This window comes from Typopeltis vanoorti, chromosome 4 (genome assembly GCF_054136105.1).
Source record: "Typopeltis vanoorti isolate ZY-2024b chromosome 4, IOZ_Tvanoo_1.0, whole genome shotgun sequence".
Classification (NCBI taxonomy): domain Eukaryota; kingdom Metazoa; phylum Arthropoda; class Arachnida; order Uropygi; family Thelyphonidae; genus Typopeltis; species Typopeltis vanoorti.
In genome coordinates this window covers 165529031-165550331 of record NC_143552.1, presented here as the reverse complement: position 1 = coordinate 165550331, position 21301 = coordinate 165529031, and the positions used below count along the sequence as shown (strand labels likewise).

At 35.6% G+C, this 21301-nt stretch overlaps 1 protein-coding gene across 1 annotated transcript in view; it reads left to right on the top strand.

Annotated features, from left to right (window-relative positions):
* Positions 1-355: 355 nt before the first annotated feature.
* LOC150107823 (T-box transcription factor TBX3-like) overlaps positions 356-21301 on the top strand; it is a 38494-nt gene continuing 17548 nt past the window's right edge. The window contains exon 1 of the mRNA XM_090391580.1: positions 356-483. Coding sequence (XP_090247706.1) covers positions 368-483 — 116 coding nt within the window. The 5' untranslated portion in view covers positions 356-367. The remainder of the gene's footprint in view (positions 484-21301) is intronic.

Below are 21301 nucleotides of genomic sequence, written 5' to 3'. Positions count from 1 at the left end.
AGGTACTGGGAATCTCGTCCGACCCGTGCAATATCACCTTCCCCCAACCTGTAGCCCATACCTTCGTCTGAACTCTTTCTTCATGCGATTCGACGGAAATCAACAAGACAGAGTTATGGATCCTCATCCTTTCCTGCTACCCCACATGTGGTCCAGGGACTTCATGCTCGCACACTCCCACTATTTGCATCCGCACTGCCTTCCTCCCGTATTGTATGTGAACCCCAGTAATCCCGCCAATGTGGGTGTAAATATTCACTCAGCTCCATCTCTATGTCCGAAACCTTTGCCGTCCCTCGTGAGCCATCCCCACTTCTCTCCCGATGACGTATTGGCTCACCACACCCTCTTACAGCAACTGAGGTTGATGGAGCCCGAGGATGATGGTGTACAAGACGATCCGAAAGTGACACTTGAATCCAAGGAACTTTGGGAAAAATTTCATTCTTTGGGAACCGAAATGGTCATCACCAAATCTGGAAGGTAAGCAATCAATTTGAACCTTAAATCATTTGATAATATCAGTATATTCGGTAACTTAAAATGGCACACATCGATTTGTCTTTAAAACTCCAAAAAGTTTTTCGATGTCATCTGGAACATGATCAGTATTAATCTTCTCATACATACATACATTTTGTAGTACATATGTTGTAGTACATATTTTGTAGTTACATGCATATTTTAATACAAAATAAAAATTATGCTATATATATAAATAAAAATATGAACGATATGAGATTAATTTTTATTTCTTATTTTAACGAACATGCAGATAGCATGCAAACCAATAGTATGCATATTGAATAGGAATGTATATTCAAATAATGGATGATCACTAATGTAAGATATAAAATTTGCGATGATTATCAAGTAGACTACAGTTTAGCCAGTCAGTAATTCAAAAACAGGTTTTTATTTTTTCATTTCTGAATGCGATTCAACCCCTTCTGTCTTGTAACGCAGTCTCCTATATGAGCAATAAATATGACTTATGAATACACACGCGATAGGATTAATGACTACAACTCTCTTTTTTATTTTATTATTATTATTTTAAAATATTACTATTATTATTTTTTTATTATTATTACGGGCGACTCCAGGGAGTCAGACTCATCGCCCTAAACATCATGGCCACACACAACTATTCGACATTCTCACAGTATCTATCATACCTTGCCTTGAACTCACTTACTGTCATAGCACCCACAACAGACTCTGGCAGCTTATTCCACTCATTTACCCCTCTAAAAGTAAAGAACCCAGCTCTAACACCCCTGCTAACCACACTCTTGCCCAGCTTCCATAGATGTCCCCTAGTTCTCCCACCACCAGTCCTGATCTCAAAAATATCCTCTGAATTAATCCTATAGAAACACTTTAGCAATTTGAATGTCTCAATCACATCTCCCCTTTTCCGCCTATCAACCAATTTCTGCAACCCACAAATCCTCAACCTGTTCTCATAAGGTTCATTCCATAGACCTGATATCATAAATATTACCATAGAAAGAGTAAGTTGTCACAAAACTTGTATTGAAACAAACAAGTGTTTATCTAAACTACTTTATCGGCTGATTCGTTGCAAAAAATTCAGGGTTTTACTACTGTGTTGGATTTTATAGTATTCTTGAGGATTAATATCAAATAGCAGCCTACTAGTAAAGAATGATGATGATCCCTCTCTCTCTCTCTCTCTCTCTCCCCTCTCTCTCTCTCTCTCTCTCTCTCTCTCTCATTCATGTATTCACCCAATTCATGAAAAATCGTTAGTATAGCATACTTCATCACACGGAGTATGCTAGAAGACTAGGTGAGGTTATTTTTGGCAACAAAAGAACATAATTCACAAATGGAAAAAAGCAAACAGCTGTAAAGAGAAAGCATGCAAGTTTAGATTTATTCCTGTCTACTTCTACAAAAAAACAAATATAAAAAATTAAATAATAAAGAAACAGTTGATAACACTTTTAACATATGATTCAAAATTAAAATTTCAAATTCGGATTCAAATATGACTAAAAAGATCTAAGATGTCCTGGAAAGAGATTCAACTACTCAATGCTGACCACACTAACAGTGTCCACTAAAATAAGCAAAATATTATAAATTAATAACGTCATTGTAAACATAATTCATAAGCAAATGTCGAAATGTAAACATAAAGCTATTTCTAAATGGGGCGTAAACATGAATTGAGTTGTTTCTGAATTTAAATATTTCTGCTCCAAGTGAAAATTTCAAAGAAATAATAGTAACCTTGCACAAGTAAAACGAATAACTTAAACATGAACAGAAGCCCCTTCCAAATAGCCGTTTTGCTAGCTGTAAACACTAAAAGATAGTCTTAAATGACAAAGAATTTTTACGATTTCAAATTTCAAAGCTAGTACTACACTTAGAAAGGACAGCTCAAGGGTAGTGAAAACTAGCGAAACGAAACCTGTTATTGGATTACCAGTTGAATTATAGATGATAATTGTCTCTTATGTTACTTTAAGAGAATGATCATGTACGATTCAACCTAGTAATCCACAAACTGGTTTTGTTTCTTGATTTCCGGCGCTCTTCAGCTATTCTAGTGCATATACAGACACATAAATATTCCACAGTTAACAAGGGAAATGGATTCAATTACCAGTTTGTCAACATCGCCAGAGAATTAGTAAATTGTCGGGTAATTGTTGCAACGAAACAAGCCCAAATTCTTGTTTCGGTACGAGATTTATAATAGAAACAGGATTACTGCCTGAAGAATCGTATCGCAATATAAAAATCAAATAAATACTGGTTATCGGTGTAAGCCGGCAAATGAATTCAATTAGCATTTCCAGAAAAATGCGCCGAAAGAAAATTTCAAGTTCCTTGAAAACAATAAATATTATAAAATCGCATAATGATATTGACTTTTATCAAGTATCAAAAGTAAAGTGTGAGTTTTATGAGTAATCACAATTGATAAAATCCACGCCTGTTTAAGCAGTTACTCGTAAGACATTCAAGTGTGATATGATCATTGGGAGAATCATGAAATGGTCTACATCAAGATATTATTTATCTTGATGTAGTGAGGTTGTCTGGAATATAACGAAAAATTCTGAAGAATTCTTCATTGGTGAAATAATCTTTACTGAGACTAAATACAGCCAATTATGCCTTTGTACAAGTGACAGAAATGCTTTGACTGCATTCGGAATATCGAAAAAGGTAGCACACGAAGCAATCAAATTTAATTTACAGAAGAAGAATCCATCATATAAACAACAGAACAATAAACTTTCTTCTCAAATAACGCGGTGTTCAAGAAATACATTAATTACACTGCATTTAGTTGAAACACTCCTGAAAATCGACAACAAAACACATGCTCAAAATTTAAAAAAAAAAGAAAAAAAAAAGGTATTTGATCCTGAAAATCGTATGGTGGACATATTTGTGAACAATATAAAGGTTCTTCCAGCGACCGCTTACATGCTAATCTCAGACACGGAAACTCGTAACATGTGCAGAACTGTTCTATGGGTGGACGTATGGAATTTGTAGAGTTAGTATTTGTTCAAAAGTAATACTTACAAACAGAGAGAGAGAGAGAGAGAGATAAATCATTATGACAAGGGCTAAGACCATTTTATACACAGAACAAATCTAAACTTTTTCTAGTTAGTTGAGCTACGATACACCAAAGAATTATAAGTACTGTGTTATATCTTTTATACGATGGATCGAACTCGGCCCGTATAATTTTACTTACAATCATATTGACAACGGAAATTTAATTCTGTTAAATCAATCCAACCGACAAAAAACGCTACCTAAATAATTTTAATTTCAGTCAAATAAGTGACTGTTATTGCAATTAAATGAACTTGAGGTCGAATATCGGAACAATTTTAACAACTGAGCGTTAAAAATAAACACGCGAAAACTTCTTTTTCTTCAAGAAGGTTACGTATTGGTTTTGTACACACAAAAGTAAGTGATGGATTCATCCGAGGACGGTAGTTATCCTCAAATGAAGAAATATGCAGAATACGTACAAAACCGCGAACATATAAATTTAAACAAAGATACTGAGAAAATAATAAATACAGTAACCAGGCCATGCGTGAGTATTTGATTTACTGATATTTACTTGGAACAAAATTTCTCCAAACACGCTCTCAAGAGAAGTGACTTCACAACTGGTCGCAGCAATATAGAATCAGATAAATTCTTGAATCGCTGCAGTAAAATATAGGATAGGAGTGCAAAAATTAACCCTTCACCTTGCGGATGATTGAATAAAAAGAAACTGTTTTTCTATCACAACATCCCATAATATACATTTTGTTTTCGTACTTAACCGGTTCCTTAAACCAAACAAAAGAGGGTTCATTGCTGTCATTTTCATCCAACAAGCCGTAGGTGAACTTCTGGAAACAGAATCAATTCCTTCTGCTCTTCGATAGGAGAGGACGTTTGAATTATTTCGTGCTACGAGTTCTGGCCAGTATAACACGTGCATTTCCTTTGTAAAACTTTGGGCTGAATCTACATTCCTGTACACAAAAAACCAGATCGAAACGCACGTAACTAAAAATTATCAACAATTTCTTAATAGCTTTAACTGTTCACCACTAAACCAAAGCTCCCCTCTGAGTTATGAAAGTTGTTAAGAAAGATTCCATAACTGCTCTTTCTCTTTCTATACGTGAGTCATGAATGACATCAGAGAAGCCAAGATCTCTCTCTCTCTCTCTCTCTCTCTCTCTCTCTCTATATATATATATATATATATATATATATACATAGAGAGAGAGAGAGAGAGAGAGAGAGAGAGAGTTAATGATTATTTTTTACCATTCGGTAAAAAAGTACCACATTATCAGAAATATATGTGACATGAAAAAAGTACGCTAACTCTAATGACCTGCCGAGAACTAATTTCTAACATTCATGTCCAAAAGAAAGATGTGAGGGGGAAATTCAGCCTTCTCTTTGAAGTTAACGATGTGTAATCTGTGAATGGTCTATCGATGGCATGGCGATACATAATTGAAAAATTGTGTAAACACAAAATGTATTACGTTTAGTAATAGAAACATCTTTCCTGCTATATTTCTATACTTCAAATATATCGTACGCAAACGGTTATTTACTTAATCGGGAGTCGCTTTGTGAATGTCAGGGTGAAACGTGACAGGTACTAATGATAGGGTAATTTTGAATGCCGAGGGTTCGTGTGTGTGTGCTGTTTCTTTGAATGCAGTATATAAAATCGAGACCATATCACCTGCTGCCACTTACTGCTGCTAGTTGGCAGTGCAGGTTAAACTATTTGTTGCCACAGAGCCACACTGCTCAGCCTGAAGAGGAAAAAAAAATTCTTTGTGAGAAACCACCGATACTTGGTTCTCTTGTTTGTTTGCAAACATCTCAATTTACGTAATTCAATTTCATTTTGGAGAGGCAGTATTTCTGTATTATTCCTATAAATCCTTCGTTTTGTTGAACATGCTGTTTTAGTAGAATGAATTAACTTTGGCGTAAACTTAAATTTTCACAAATTTAATTTTTGCAAAACCCTTTTTTCAAACCTTTGTGACAAATTAAAATTTGTCAAAAATATCCATACGAATCAACTGCAAAATGTACATTACGAATGGCATGTGGTAAGTGAGAACTCGAAAGGCTGGTGGCCTTGAGGTGTATGAAGGGCAGTTTCATCCAAGAATCGTTACGAAAACGATGCCTGATTAAACAAAGAAAAGAAAAAAATGATTGTTCCATGGAACGAAGTGGTGTTGTGTCGGAAATAGGTCAGAAAAGAGAATTAAACCTATCGTAACCATTATATGATGCATAAAAAATCCAAGAGCCACGAAAAAATTCCATGGGTTTCCATAAAGGGATTTACGAAATCTTCGAAATGCAGCATTTTTATAATTATGAGCCGCGTTTCAATTTTCACAAGATAACCGATTTCATTTAAGGCCTTAAAGAAGCATAAATTGATTAATCTGTATAGATTAATCAATTTATGATTTATTAATCAGCATGGGTTATTAATCAATGTGGGTGGTTATTAATCAACGTATGGTGTGAAAGTGGCATAAATGAATTGCCTAACAAATAATGGACTATTAGGAACAATCATCGATTAATATATTTCTATCCTAGCTGCTAAGTAATCTGTTACAAAGTTATTCGGTTTAAGGTATATAAAGTTAATATTGATTATATAATATAAAAGTAAACAACTATTGAAAATTGAACCCTAGTCACTAATCATGGATCAGCCATCTTTGCTACTCTCAGTGAAACTTTCGTGATAAGTCGCTAATCTCTCCCCCAAGGAAATATTCCATGTACCGTATCAAACTGTACATCAAAATGTGACACCCATTCGCCTCTGTAGTGTAAGATGCATTATTTTAAAATGCACGTTGTACGAATAACGCGCCCTATTCATGTGACTGGAAAGATCTGATCAAATCCTGTCTCTAGGACGGAGAACTTATATTAAGGTCAGTCAACTGAAGGCAAGCAGGTTTACTCCAGTGATAAAAGGATTTTCTTCCCCAAAATAGGCAGACATCCGGAAAACATACGAAATTAACAGACATGATTTTATGGCATCACGACCTAAGTTGCTTCTGCAGCAATTCCAACCGGTACCAATATCTTATTTATGACAAACATTCGATCTCTGCCTTTTCTTATGCTTCCAAACATTTTGGTAAAAGCTTAAACATTTTGGTAAGGCATTTTGTCTTACCAAAATGTTTAAGCTTGTCAATCCATATTCGTTTGTATGGACAAAGCTTTCCATACTAAGATACACATACTGGGCACTGAATTATATTTATTTAACGTGGTGGTTTCCGTATAGGCATGCGGCTGCCAATACCGATCCTCTTCAATTTCTTGTGAATAGTTCGGTGAGATGTGGGTCAGGAACAGCTTTCATTAAATGCTTCGATCAATTGCTGCACACAGGAAGTTCTGTTTGTCTGTACAGAGGACAAACGACGGCGATCTCGTTCCAGAGAGATTGTCTTAGGACCACAGTTACGCCTCTTAGACAAGCAATGTGGGTTATTTTTCCACTGATTAAACACCAGTGATATCTTGAGAAATCAGTCAGCTCTGCTGTTTTCGAAATGGTGGCTCAAGCCAGACGGGAACTCACAATAAGCCCTTTATAGAAATCGCAATTGCATCCTTATATCGAAAACCAGAAACCTTTGTTTTTCCTATTGTGAGCAACACTATTGACGATTACTGACAGCAGCATTCCTAAATAGTTGCATAGAACACGCAGTGACACACGTAGCCAATATTTTGCATATACGCTGAGTAAGTGACGTTTACGTCCATCTGCATAAAGGTTTCTAATTCAGTGACCAGAATGTGCCTAAGAAAAAAGTCTGAAATTTTTTTCTCAACATATTCCTTGGCTGCAACAGTAATGAGTATTTACAATTTCTCCAGTTTTCCTCATCTTAAAAATTTAATCAGATCAACCGAGAGAAAAATTAGACAAGGCCCAAACAACTTATGAGATAAACTTTTCAAAATAAAAACGTGTTTTCCTGGTGATGGATGCGTCATCTTAACAACGCAACCAATTTTCGGAATTATTAAGCAAGCAAAGCTTTGGGAAAAGGAGACAACCGAGCTTAGTTTGATTAGTAATAAGTGGTGGCCTAGAAGGGATCAAAAGTAGTTAATAATTAATTAAGATCGAGCAGAGTAGAGAAATATACTCTGCTTGACCACGTTTTTACAATATCCTGATAAGTCTCAGCTTAGGATATTGAAAAGGTAAATATTTATAGCATATGGGGTGCTAGGTGCAGAGTCCCTTGTTTTTGGATGAAACTCAGACCCACCCACAAACAATTGTAAAGAAATAAAATATCATTTATTACTGCCAAAGATGGGTAATGGTTAGATGATCCTTAATCATCTAACCATTAATCCTTAATCCTTTCCTGAAGAGACTGAGGTACTTTTTGCAAGTGACTTCAGTCCTGTAAGCAAGGTGGTGGTCTCGTACCGGTTTCATAAAAAGTACTTCCCATCGAAATGGCAGGAGAGGGGACGGGGATCGAAAAACTCGGAGAAAGAGTTTCCACCTCTGCATGGGACAAACTAACTCACTTTCAGATGTAAAGATGCTTATAAAGATTATTTTCTTGATGTTCTAGATGGGATCGAATCCATATCTTTCCAACTAAATGGCGTTGTCGATACTGATACGGGGGCTCGAAGATGGAGAGAGACTTGAAAGCAATTCTATGTTACTGTGAAGCTCCGTTATTATCGATTGTTTCTAAATATAATCAAATTGTTTAAGAAAGTCATTTTAAAAATATCATAGAAGTAAAGGCGAGGAAAGTGGAACCGAACTTAAAGGCGAGAATGAGACTAGAGCAGCTTTTTCTGTTAGCATATTTGATACAAACAAATGCATTTCACTAACTGACTTAATTCCGCTTAAATTTCATGTCTTAAACTGTTATTTATTCGCAATGCACTCCTTTATGTTTGGCATTCCACTGACAAAGTTCGAGGATTTTTTCCGCAAGAAATTATGTCGATTATTCAGATAAAATCTTAAGCACTTATATTGAAGATTTAATATAATTCATGCTGGTTAATAATCGGCGCGATGCTTTGGGCAGCGCTGGTTCTTTACTCTTTCACAGTTACGTGCAGTCCAAATTTTGAAAAGAGATGAAAGATGATAAGAGTCTGGTAAGCGTAGACAATTGAAGAGGAACCACCATCTAACCAAATGCTTCATTACCGAAAATGCTCTCACTTCTTGTAGATAAGAAGGGAGATCATAGCTTTGGCTGCTGAAAGTATGCACGAATATGCAGCCCCAATCCACAAGATTTACGGAGCTTTCTTAGGACCGAATGGGACAAGTCCTGCAAAGCAAAAGAAACTAATTATATAAGTCAAGTGGATGTTAGATCCAGCATTATTTCAAAGCCGAATCTAGAAACTATGAAAGGTTCGTAAAAATAAGTTGACCAGAGAGCTTACACTTATACTGGAATACACTTATATACGAAACTTTCATAGTTTTTACATTCGGCTTGGAAATGATGCTGGATCTAACATCCACTTGATCTAATACTTCTCTTGCATGAAGAAGTATTAAATCCACTTGATTTAATACTTCTGCATCGCCGAAATGAAGCCTTTTGGTTCTTTATCTTCATTAGTAAAAACAAAAACTAAGATTATTTGGAGTGATGACTCGTTGTCTATTCTTCTCGGCCTTCGAAACAGCAGAAACCAGCTTCATAGAGGACGACTCATGCTCTATTCGGGGCCTGAAGGTATCGAAAGCAACTGCAGTGTGTCGTCTTAACAGCGAAGTTTGCAGTGGGGTTGTGTCACATTCACTTCCCGAAGGTGGAATTGTCTCTCGTAGGACCAAAAGACCTCAATACCATGGTTGTATGCAAATATTTTTGACAACTTACCATTTCATCAACTGTCACTGGTGACCACTTTTTCAAGATCCACTTTACAGTTTCTTTATTCATGCTAAAGATAAGTTGACGTTAATTAACTTACAAAACTTTAATTTTGAAATACTAGAAAACATTTAGTATACACAGAATAGTTTGTATATCAGATACAAACCATCAGCGACAATACAAAGAAAAGAAAGGGAAAAAAAGTTTTTTTCTTTAACAATACACAGCTGATAGCAAAAATCTTTTTCTTTTCTTTTTTTTCCAATTCCCTAAAACCATTGCCACTAATCCTTAATCAAGGCTAAAAAAAGCTATTTTCTTAACACTAAATATAATATTTATTTTAAGGCTAAATATAATAAAGCTATTTTCTTAAGGTTAAATATAGCCATCACGGGTTTAAATGTCTAGCGTTGTATATTTTGCATATTTCTTATACAGTAGCTACAAAATGTGAGCAGAGTGCAGAAATATTCCTGGGGATTTGGCCGTATCGTAAACAGTTTTCGCAGTTTCGGTTAGGTGCGCCGTGTCACTAACATGACGCAGAAACATTGTTCTATAGATAGCCTGCGATTCCTCGAGGTAGACGACTGAAACACTCAACATTGTTGGCGAAGAAATATTTATGGACAGCAGTAGATTTCGTTCACAGCTTCCAGCTTTAGATATTCATTTTACTTCTGATGGTCGCCTGAGGATGCAGTCGAGACAGTACTGGTGAAGCTTAAACAAAAACTCTTTCAATGCATCGTCTACTTGGGATTATTCACACTGAAAAGAAAGCGCTCGTTTAATCAGGGTGGTTATGCATCTACAGCAGGAAGTGCACAAAAGGTGTTCGCTGCTATGGCAACGCTTTGATACTTAGTAAGAACAGCGTGACCGAAATACAATTTTAATCCATTGCGCTATTTTTTAAGACCTTTGAATACAGAGGAGTTTAAAATGTCTTACTGCCACTTCTCGATCTGATATCATAAGTGTATGAGTTCATGATTTTTCATTGTAGTCAGGAATATCATTAGTACGAAACTCAGCCATCAGTTTACAAGTATGCACAAGAGAATAAAATAAAAGTTTCAAAATATGATCTCAGAACTTTGCAAAAATATGAAAAAGAATTGAGTAGTATCTCTCTTCAAGTCTTCAAGATGAGTACCTGGAAAAGAGTGCATAATCTGAAGGAGCGCTAAAAGGACCAGTATAGAATTGCACTGCCATTTTCACATCTCAAGTGATACCGTTTTTCATCGAGCGTCTTTGGTGAAATGGATCAAGTGATATTAACACAAATCAGGAATAAATGCCGTGCTAACTTCAGTGAGTGAGCAAGTACGTTAAGATGAACGCTATACAGAATAGCGTTAAACAAGGTTTTGCTGTATTCTCTTTTAACAGTGATAAGCTCTTTGAAATTATTTTCACTAATAAATTAATATTTATGATTTAAATTAAAATGTAATTATGCTGGCTAATATTTGAACGAAGCAACTAAGGCTATGGAACTAGTGCATTATGCCTATTGACTGCATCCTTTCCTTGACTTGTTTTGCTGAATAAAAACCCAAGTTTTCTGGTGGAAAATTTGCGCCTTCGTACGAGACCAGGTAACTCACCTGCACATGAAAACCCCATAAGAAGTTCTTCGCCTCCTGTACGAAATTCGAACTAGGTCTTTCCGACCAAAACTCGACTGACTATGAAGGCACACTTGAATTAGTAAATACATTTCTATAGACTTTTGATACTACAGATTTGGGTTCGAATCTAGGAACCTATTTTATTAGTAATTTTTCAATCGAGTTTGAGTTAGCAAATCCCATAAAGCAACGGAAGTATTTTTATCTTCCCCAAACAGGCAAACTGGCAACAATACTCGATTAACACATAACGCACTTGCCTAAATAAGCAAAAAAAAAAAAAAAAAACCCGAAGTATTTTCCTCCCACATCCTGAACAAATAATATTCCTGAGAAAAAATTGCTCCACTTTAATGAGACAGCAGAGAGAGTTTTTTTTTTTTTAAGAAAGTTGCAGCAGAAAAAAAAAAGCAAATGCGATATCTGCTTAATACAAAGAGACAGATTAGCTTAGTAATATTAACAGCTTAAATGAAACTGTATTGGACGTAATTTCAGAATTGTGTAGAAGAGAGAGCACTTGCACGGCCAAAATACATAAATAAATAAATAAATAGAATGAAATAAAGATGAAATAAATAAAAATTCCTGGATAAAGACAGAAAACCAAACTACAGTATATATATATAGTTTGGTCTTTCTGCCTTTATCCAGGTATATATATATATATATATACACACAGTATATATATATATATAGTTTGGTCTTTCTGCCTTTATCCAGGTATATATATATATGTGTGTGTGTGTGTGTATATATATATATATATATATATATATACAGTATATATATATATATATATAGTTTGGTCTTTCTGCCTTTATCCAGGTATATATATATATATATATATATATATATATAAACAATTCACTGTGTGTGTGTGTGTGTGTGTGTGTGTGTGTGTGTGTGTGTGTGTGTGTGTGTGTGTGTGTGTGTGTGTGTGTGTGTGTGTGTGTGTGTGTGTGTGTGCAATTCACTGTATTTACATTTTTCTCAGCCATCACAGAAACGTGCCTAATTTTGTGACACAGTCTAACAGTTGTTCTAGGAATATAAATCTTAGCCGAAAATTCCAATTAGCAGATACTGAAAGCTTGTATCTGCTTGTACTACTAGTCCGAGTTTGCATAGTTACATCCAAATGTTGTGTGAGTTTATTCTGAAAAACCGCTAATATGACGATTTGTTTTGTTCTTAAATGTGCTCAGATTTCAGTTTACTTTCAGATTGAATGGAAACACATACCATGAAGAGTGTTCTATTGGGACTAAATAAGCGTTCAGTTCCAATATTAATAGAACACTGCATGGTGTGTGTTTCCATTCAATAAATCGTTTTCTTTGTTTATAAGAGGTACCATTCGGTGTCTGTTATGTGTATCACCTTCACGTCTCTTAAAAGCAGCCTGAATTCTGCATAGCGTAGATTATGCTATATTTTGAAAGCGATATTGAAGCCATTCACGAAACAAAAATGATCACGTTGATGAGGGACAGCAAGTCCACACTCGTATGCCATTCTAATTCGTGTAAAATATTTTCGATGGATTGGATTGCGATTTCGGGAAATAGTGTGGCCAGAGGGATTCATTTCACTACCAAGTTTCTTGCAGACTAGACATCAAAAATCTGGTCTATTGCTTCAATGAAAGCAAAATATGGAAGCAGTGCATCAATCCCTGTGCTACGCAATCCAAGCCGATAAAGGTTGGACTTGGCCTGAGTGTATTAGTCATCTACTGGATGACAGCACGGTGACCCCTAAACAAATTAAATATTAGAAGACTGAAGTTGATGTCTTGTCTTCTATATTGTCGATGTCGTTATCCAATGATTTCCACATTTCTTACTGTAACTTCTTTTATCAGGATGCTAAAGAAACGACCTTTCTAGTACCGTACTTCTCCCATCCCTGCAGGGTGAAGTATGGCCAGTGTTTGGTTTTCAGGTGGAATATGTGATTACATAATTTTCACCTTGCACGCCATTTCTCTTAAAACAAGAGAAATTAATTTTCTCGACAGGCAGTATAGTTCAAGTGTATTTTGATGATTCTGCCATTCTTCGCAATAATAATTGGACGTGTTCTTCGGTCCATTAATCTGAATGTTCGAAGAATAGAGTCACCACGAAGTCGCTCTTCTGTAGTTGCTGTATCCGGCTGAGACGTTAGTAAGCGATAACCAAAGATCATAACCGAAATCAAGAACGAAACAAAGTAATGTATTGAGTCACTTTCCCAGAATCTCAAATATGTCGTTCCGTTTCCGGTAACTTAACAGTCACTTGAATAAACGCCGTGTCACCAACGACTCGGGAGGCCGACAAACCAGTGCTTTAGGCAACTCCAAAATTCCTTATCTCTTGGGATAGAGACATCATATATTCTCTCTATGTTCGGAATTGATATCATCTAGACAATATAACACCTTGAAGAATGAGAGAGGGAGAGAGAGAGAGAGAGAGATACGAAATAATTATATGTAAAGAGTCAGTCTATCGCAATCTTAATCCTCTGACTTCGAATAGCTCAAAACGTAACACTACTCCCATTCTTGGCACACTTGAAAACCCGATATTCTAAAACGTGACTGAGAATGTTCCTGGAATATCAGATTATATACATGCACGGCAAGGCGGACTAAGATAAGGATGCAGGGACTTAAACATCTCCAGCAACAAAGAACCTCATCAAATGTAAAATCACAAAACTAAGTTATTTATACTTCTTTGTCTTAAAAGAAACTATAAACAAGGTTATTGCGGTATGGATTATTTGGATGATTTAGTATTATGCCTATTAATTGTTCGTCAGCTAGATATACCATCTAGTGTTAGTCTTGAAGAAGGGAGAGAACTAAATTTTCCAAATATCAAGACCTCCCATCAAAAGCCCCAAAACATGTTCCTTGCATTCTTGATGATATTGAAACTCTGGTATTTTCATTCAGCACGTACCCTTTCAACTGTGCCATGGAGATGCCGCATCAATTGAGTAAGACTGGAAAAAAAGTGGTGCTATTTCTACAGTCGCCTTGTATGCTATACCAAAAACGCAAATACGCACCACCATAAGTGGTATTGTACAAACTCTATTTTTCTGTCTTGCTGGTTTGTGAATAGAACCGATATTATTTCATGTTTAAATAATTGGAGAATTCTATAGACCAAACATAGTTTTTATTAAGCCGTGGGAGACAGAAATTATCTATTTAAGACTATATATATATATATATATATGTATATACACAAATTGAACAAGATCTTCGTCAACTACTTCAGCAAATGTTCAATGCTGTCAGATGCATTAACAATAGCATGGTTTTTTGTCCAGTTATATTTTCCAGATTTTATTTATTTAGTGTATAGGTAAAAATATAAGAAATTTTTTAATGAGTAAAACTATGTAAAACTATATACATATTGACAGTTCTACTACGAGTTGCCTCGTATCTGAACATAGTTCAGGCGCAAACTTGACTTACTTGTCTGTTTGCCTACTTGGGAAAAAGGATTAAAACCAAAAGTTTATAAAATTGCTTGGTATCTTCAACATATATACACAGTATATATATATACACAATAACCCATCATCGTTATTTTATACTGAAATATTTAGTTATGGAGCCTCAAAATGTTATGAAAATTTGGTATATTCATATATTTTTGTGTCAGTAATGTTATGCCTGAGTGAATACAAACCATGTTCGCTTGTATAAGCTTCCGCTGATCTCTCTCTCTCTCTCTCTCTGTGTGTGTGTGTGTGTGTGTGTGTGTGTGTGTGTGTGTGTGTGTGTGTGTGTGTGTGTGTGTGTGTGTGTGTGTGTGTGTGTGTGTGTGTGTGTGTGCGTGTGTGTGTGTGTGTGTGTGTGTGTGTGTGTGTGTGTGTGTGTGTGTGTGTGTGTGTGTGTGTGTGTGTGTGTGTGTGTGTGTGTGTGTGTGTGTGTGTGTGTGTGTGTGTGTGTGTGTGTGTGCGTGCGTGCCTGCGTGTGTGTGTGTGTGTGTGTGTGTGTGTGTTATTTGGTAATCATGCTGAGGTCATTCTGCATATTGATACGTTGTATGATTTTTTTCTGCATTCATAAATATCACTTACGATTACTGGTGTATTACTTCCTTTAAAATATTATTATTATAATATTCAAATCTGTTCCTGTGCTTTGACCATAAATCACATGTAAGTAACAATTATTCTCTTTTTCTCTTTCTTTTGAAATTTCTAGGCCTACTTACCCTCCCTTCCACATAATAATTTGGGTGCTGATAACATGCGATGAAGTCTGAATTAGGAAACTAAGAGCATAATTGGCATGTATTAGTAGCAGTGTACTTAGTGTATGTGACTTGAGCACTTCGTCCATTGAACAACATCCAAACAAACTCATTTCGAAATATTGGGAATTTAAAATACAGAAAGTTACTGAAAAAGTAAAATACTTCAAATATTTGGACAAAATTCTCAATGACGACGGCAAACTAAATTTGGAAATAGATAATAGAAAAGCTGTCTTATTCTGTTTGAATAAATTTAAGTGGAATAAGAGAGATATTTACCCAAAACACTGAACTAGTCGTATACAAGGTAATTAAAACGATCTTGTGTATGGTTCAACAAAATTTAAACTTATGGATCCGAGAAGTGGGTTAGAAATGAAACTTGATCAAAGATCACAGAGAGTTTGAGAAAATTTTAGGGAAGTGAACAGATGGCATCTGTGAATGAATCACGTTAAAAATGAGAATCTTAGGAAAGAACTTGACACTGTTAGCATTAAGGAATGTGCGAACAGAGCTAATCTCGGTGATATGGTTGCTTAAAGGGAACGGGAAGAGAAAGGTTAACAAAATAGGTATTTGGTACTGTATTGGGAGGGGAGGATGCCCCCGAGCACGACCAAAATATAAGTGGTAGACGGAGTTAAAAGTGCCTTAGAAGACCGAAAGATAAGCTCTGACAATATTGGAGACATGACAAATAACAAATCAATTTGGAAGAAAATTGTTAACAGGAAAGAAACTAGTAATAATGATGATGTTAACTTACTCGTGTAGTATTATCATGGCATTCTATGGTGTGCATCCTCTTCATGGTATAAATCAGGAATTTCATGAAGAATCGTCATGATTTTTAAACACTGTTTGACCAGTAACGAATTCTGAATTTAAAACAAAACACGAATATAATTTACGCAATTCATAATTGGGTAAATCTGTGTAAAGTTTATTATTATCTTCACAAAATGCGAAATGGGAACTTAAAAAAAATTAAAAACAAAAACTGAATGCAATTAACGTTTCAGAGTCCGTCCTTTGAATCCCAATTCCAAAGACTGCATTTCCTTAAACGTTCTCGCCACACTTAAATCAGACCAGAGAGTGAAATTTTTTCTATTAATCATTCCCCCAAATTATTATTAAAAATAGTAAATTAATATAACTCGATCCATAGGAGGCTTACAACATTTATGAAAGAAATTCACAAAAAACAAAAAAACTCACTTTTTCATATTCGCATCGTTTTTTCTTGGAGTGATTCTATCCTTCATGGTTTTGAATACTTGCATTAATGCTTAAAATATTTCTGATCAACGAGAGAATATTTAAATATTCTTATCATTATTATTCCATTTTTGATCATCTGCACAATTTCCGTCTGTTCACAGTTATTTCTAGAAGACCAATTGAAGCATTTCTGCGTTTATTTCGGTGTGCTGTTCATTCAGAAAACTCCTTTTTTGTCCTCTGCATTTGTATTGAATCTTGAAACGAATGTTAATTTGATTATCGTATTTTTCCCGTGTCATTAGTAACACGTCCTTATTTTAACAAAATCCATTTTCGTATGCAGTCGCATAGCATTTGTTCGCACATGAAACTCTGGATCACAAATGTGTTCACAACTTTTATCATGTTGCTAAAATATACGAAGCTAGAAATCTGATTTCATGCAGTCGACTGATTCTGAAGGCTTCTTTGAATTTCCAGATTGTGTTTGGAATTAAACAATGAACAAATAGATTACATCTGTTTGTTCCTCTGTTGGCATATTTACTTTAGCGAACAGTCCAATTACCTTCAACCACTCTGTTCCATCAACTATAGCAATATTACTTTCTTCCAAATATTTATTCCATTTGCCCCTCCCTTTTTTTGTTGTTGTTGTTGTAGACTGAGCAACTTGTAGAATATCAAGCTAATTATTTCTTCATTTAAAACTGCACCATTTCTAGGAAAATTCTAAGTTCTCTTCCCGGCATTGGTATAGCAGACTTGCATCGCAGGAACAAAATGAAAACCTCCGTTGAAATAAGACGAGAAAGATCAATTCAGGGAGATAATCATCTACAAAATTCTTAGTTGAGGGGCATCTATTTAAAGTAAATCAAGCCGCAACCTTTCTGACATAACAGAACGGTTGCGGCTTGATTTACTTTCAGTAATCCAAATTAATCTCTATATAAAAATCGATTTATTTATATAAAGAATTAATACTGAAATATACGAAGTTACATACATGAACAGTATGAATAACAATATAAAATAATTTGCATTATTTTCGATACATTTGTTTAAATTTAAATTTTATTTTTTTATTAATCACATATCTATAGACTTCAAAATGTATCAATTTCTATCAAAAATGTATCAAACACTCAGTATCAATTTCTATCTTGTTTCAGTTCTTCAAATCATACATTAAGAAGGATTTAGAAACAATTTTAGCCCTTTTGGTCCTCTTTTACGTCATCTATTATTAAAAACTATCGGCTAGCGAGACGCTTCTTCAACGTTACTTCTCTATCATTAGATCCGACGAGCACCAAGAATTGTTGCAAATATGTAACACCGTATCTGACCACAATGGATTGGATTCTTTGGGATTATCGCCTAGGAATCTAACCTGATAAACCCATACGATGTAACAGTTTATCAGAAGTGTCAAGTGGATGCATTCTCGGGCAGGATTGCCTGTTGTACAAAAAAGGAAAAACACGAGCCACTGTGAGAATATACCTCCGGAGGCCATCCGCTTCAAACGGGGATGATTTTGTGCGCTCAAGCACCCCTGATGTTCTCTTGGATCAGGTGAAATTTGTCTTGACGTTCCAATAAGTTTTTGGAAATAAATAAAATAAATGAAACCATTTATTCATTTTATTTATTTCCAAAATAAAATCATTCCAGGAACTGTTTCATAGACCTTCAAATAATAACCTCATTTCGCTCTCAGCAGATATCTGCATGTAGATGCCAGCGTGTGTTTCAAGGGTTCAACGAGAGAGAGAGAGAGAGAGAGAGAGAACTGATCATCTCATCTGCAAATCTTCAATGGACTTCTAAAAGGAGAGCTTGTCTGACACTGGTACCCGCCAGTAACCTGCTTGTTTTGTCACTCCAGTGTTCTGCCCACCCTCCTGCCTCCCTCAAGTAGAAGAAAGGGGTTTTCAGAAACGAAGGAACGTATAACAAATGCGCACACAAGTTTCGGATTTCTAGGACGTCCCCATCTCCAGCATCTACTAATAACAAGGAGGCTGAGCATATCTTTTTTTTTTTTTCCCATATTGTTTCCCCCTTCGACTTTGCGCACCGTCAGGACTGAAAGAGAGAGAGATGGATGAAAGTTTCCGAAGCACAAAGTGAGGCTGTCTGACCAGTGGTGATTTATTGACGTATTTTAGCGAGAGAGAAACAGAAGAGCAGCAGACAACGAACAAAGTGAGTAATAAATTATTACCGTGCCTACTAAAGAACTAAGGGTGGGGGGGGGAGTCGAAGAGATAGGGATCATTTCAAGCACGTTCCTTGACCGCACTTCTCAGAAATAAGCAACAGAAAAGGCTGGAGATGGTGTCGGACCTCATTCGGAGAGCCGGCCGACACCGTGAGCAAACTATCGGCCAGCACGTGCTCTTGCGACACTCGCACGCGTCAGGTATTAAAAAGAGATGCGGGAACTTTCAGATACGTTTCGAAATAAAGACGTCGGTAAAAAGTGGAACGCAACTGCGCTCACTATGTTAGGCAGAGAAAGGCAACTTCCTAATAGCATCAAAGGAGTCGTTTCTTATTAACTTCTTTGTTCAAGTATGGTTCCGCGCGAGCAAGGGCAGACTTGATGGGGGGGGGGGATTATTTGTTAGTCTATGTCTTTCATTAAAAGTCCTACTAAACATATTGTTCGAACTTTTTTTTAAAACGATTTCTGTTCATTAGTAATACAAGTTTAAGTTCGCGAGAAGCGTACACAGTTGGTGTCAGTAACTGCCGCAGTGGTGGATCCAACATCAATTTTACTACTCAGCTACCGCCATACTTGTAAAATAAAATATGAATCAAATTTTGTTCCCCTATCATGCAATTAGAATCCAATGTTTCCGTCTTGATCTTTTGCAACATACGGATGAATGAAATGTCAAATTTTTGAACGATTTCAACTGTTAGAATCTCGTTTAAGACTAATACTTTTTCTCGCCTCCCCTATTTTTTAAGAACGCGTAGAAATTTTCTGTAACAGTTAAAAAATCCTATGGGAATTTCTTAACTACAAGAAAAACAGCTAGAAGTCATAATTTATTTATCAATAAAGGAAATCACAAACTTACGAATTATTATCGCTTAACTCAACTGCATTTTCATCAGCAAATTAGGCAGAATGAAATGCAAGTGCAGAAACAATAATGACAGTTTACGACGATTATAACTAATATAAAAACAGCGACCTCTATGTTTTAAGCTCATGATAAGTTGAACTAATAAATATGACAGGAAAGGGATCGTTATAAAGTGACTTTTAATAGTGACTTCCAAGAATTTTTCCATAAAAACTATTCATTTATTCGTGAATGTTATTTGCGCTAATTATCAATAATGAATATGAGCTTTATTTTAAAAAAGTCTATTAGGGTCACTGCTATTTGGAAAATATAATTAAATGCCATTCAAAAAATAATACTAAAATACCGTCTCCCCAATTGGCATTGGTTTACCTGGTAATTCCCATAGTCAAGAGTAATTGACTTATTTTTCTCGTAATATTTAACTTCTGTCGTATGCTGCAGTCAAATGAGGCTGTTCCTTTATTTATTTAAATTTAGTATTATGGCAGACGATAGGTGTCGCTATTTTGTCACTTTAAATTCTTCCCATGAGTCGCAAAAATTCTGATATTTATCAAATAATGCAAGCAATGAACCAATCGCCTCGTCCTTTTGGTTCTGCTACGATAATGTCAAAATCTGCCTCCACCCACCAAAAAAAAAAAAAAAAAAAATGGATTCTCACTTAGACACACACAATAAATAGTGAAACTGTATATAATTCTTAATTAAGTAACACTTAAGGTGTCAGGGGAAAAGATTTCATGCACCTGATCTTCAAACGAAGGGAATCTTATAATAAAAGGAGTTACTTAAAATCATGCAGAACTCATTTAAACAGAAATCAGCTCGTGTCGCCATTCTTGTCCGCAAACATAGTTGTAACTTTTTTTTTTCTTTTCCTACGCTAAGGCTAACATGGGTGTAGACGTCTTATTCGCTTGACTACAGGACAAGTAATTGGTATTTTCAAAGGTCACCATTCTTTCTGTTTGCACCACTCCTTCATGATCCCTGCTTGTGTCAGGGACCCTCCCTAAAAGAAATGTAATATTTGCTGAAACCAATTATTAAAGCAGAACAAGGACAGGGTGTGTTAATGTCTGATTGCTCCCCAAATCATTTCAGCGAATTACACATAACATACACAATTATACAAAAGTACTTTTTTAAAAAATTGAAATGATACAACATTCCTGAAAAACCGGCGGATGATGAGCAAGGACCGTGATAAGAGATCGGTGAATTCTCACCCTTCGTATTTCGTTCATATCTAGTTTAACTTCATGTGAACATAAACCGCAATGCACATTACGTCAGCAAAGCAGTTTGATATCAATTCTCTTAGATATTTAAGGCTTCGCGATATTAGAATATCTTTGTGAGGTTATTAATCTTCACAGTGCTGTATATTCGCGAAAAATGCTGGTTCGCTGGTTATGATTGGTTATACGTTGAAGTCATCTTATGCTCCCCAGTGGGCACAGACAAATGCAAAATTAACGAATAGTTAATTATTATTATATAAGATCATTAGCGATTCAAACATTGCAAAGCTTGTGTGTAATTAGTGC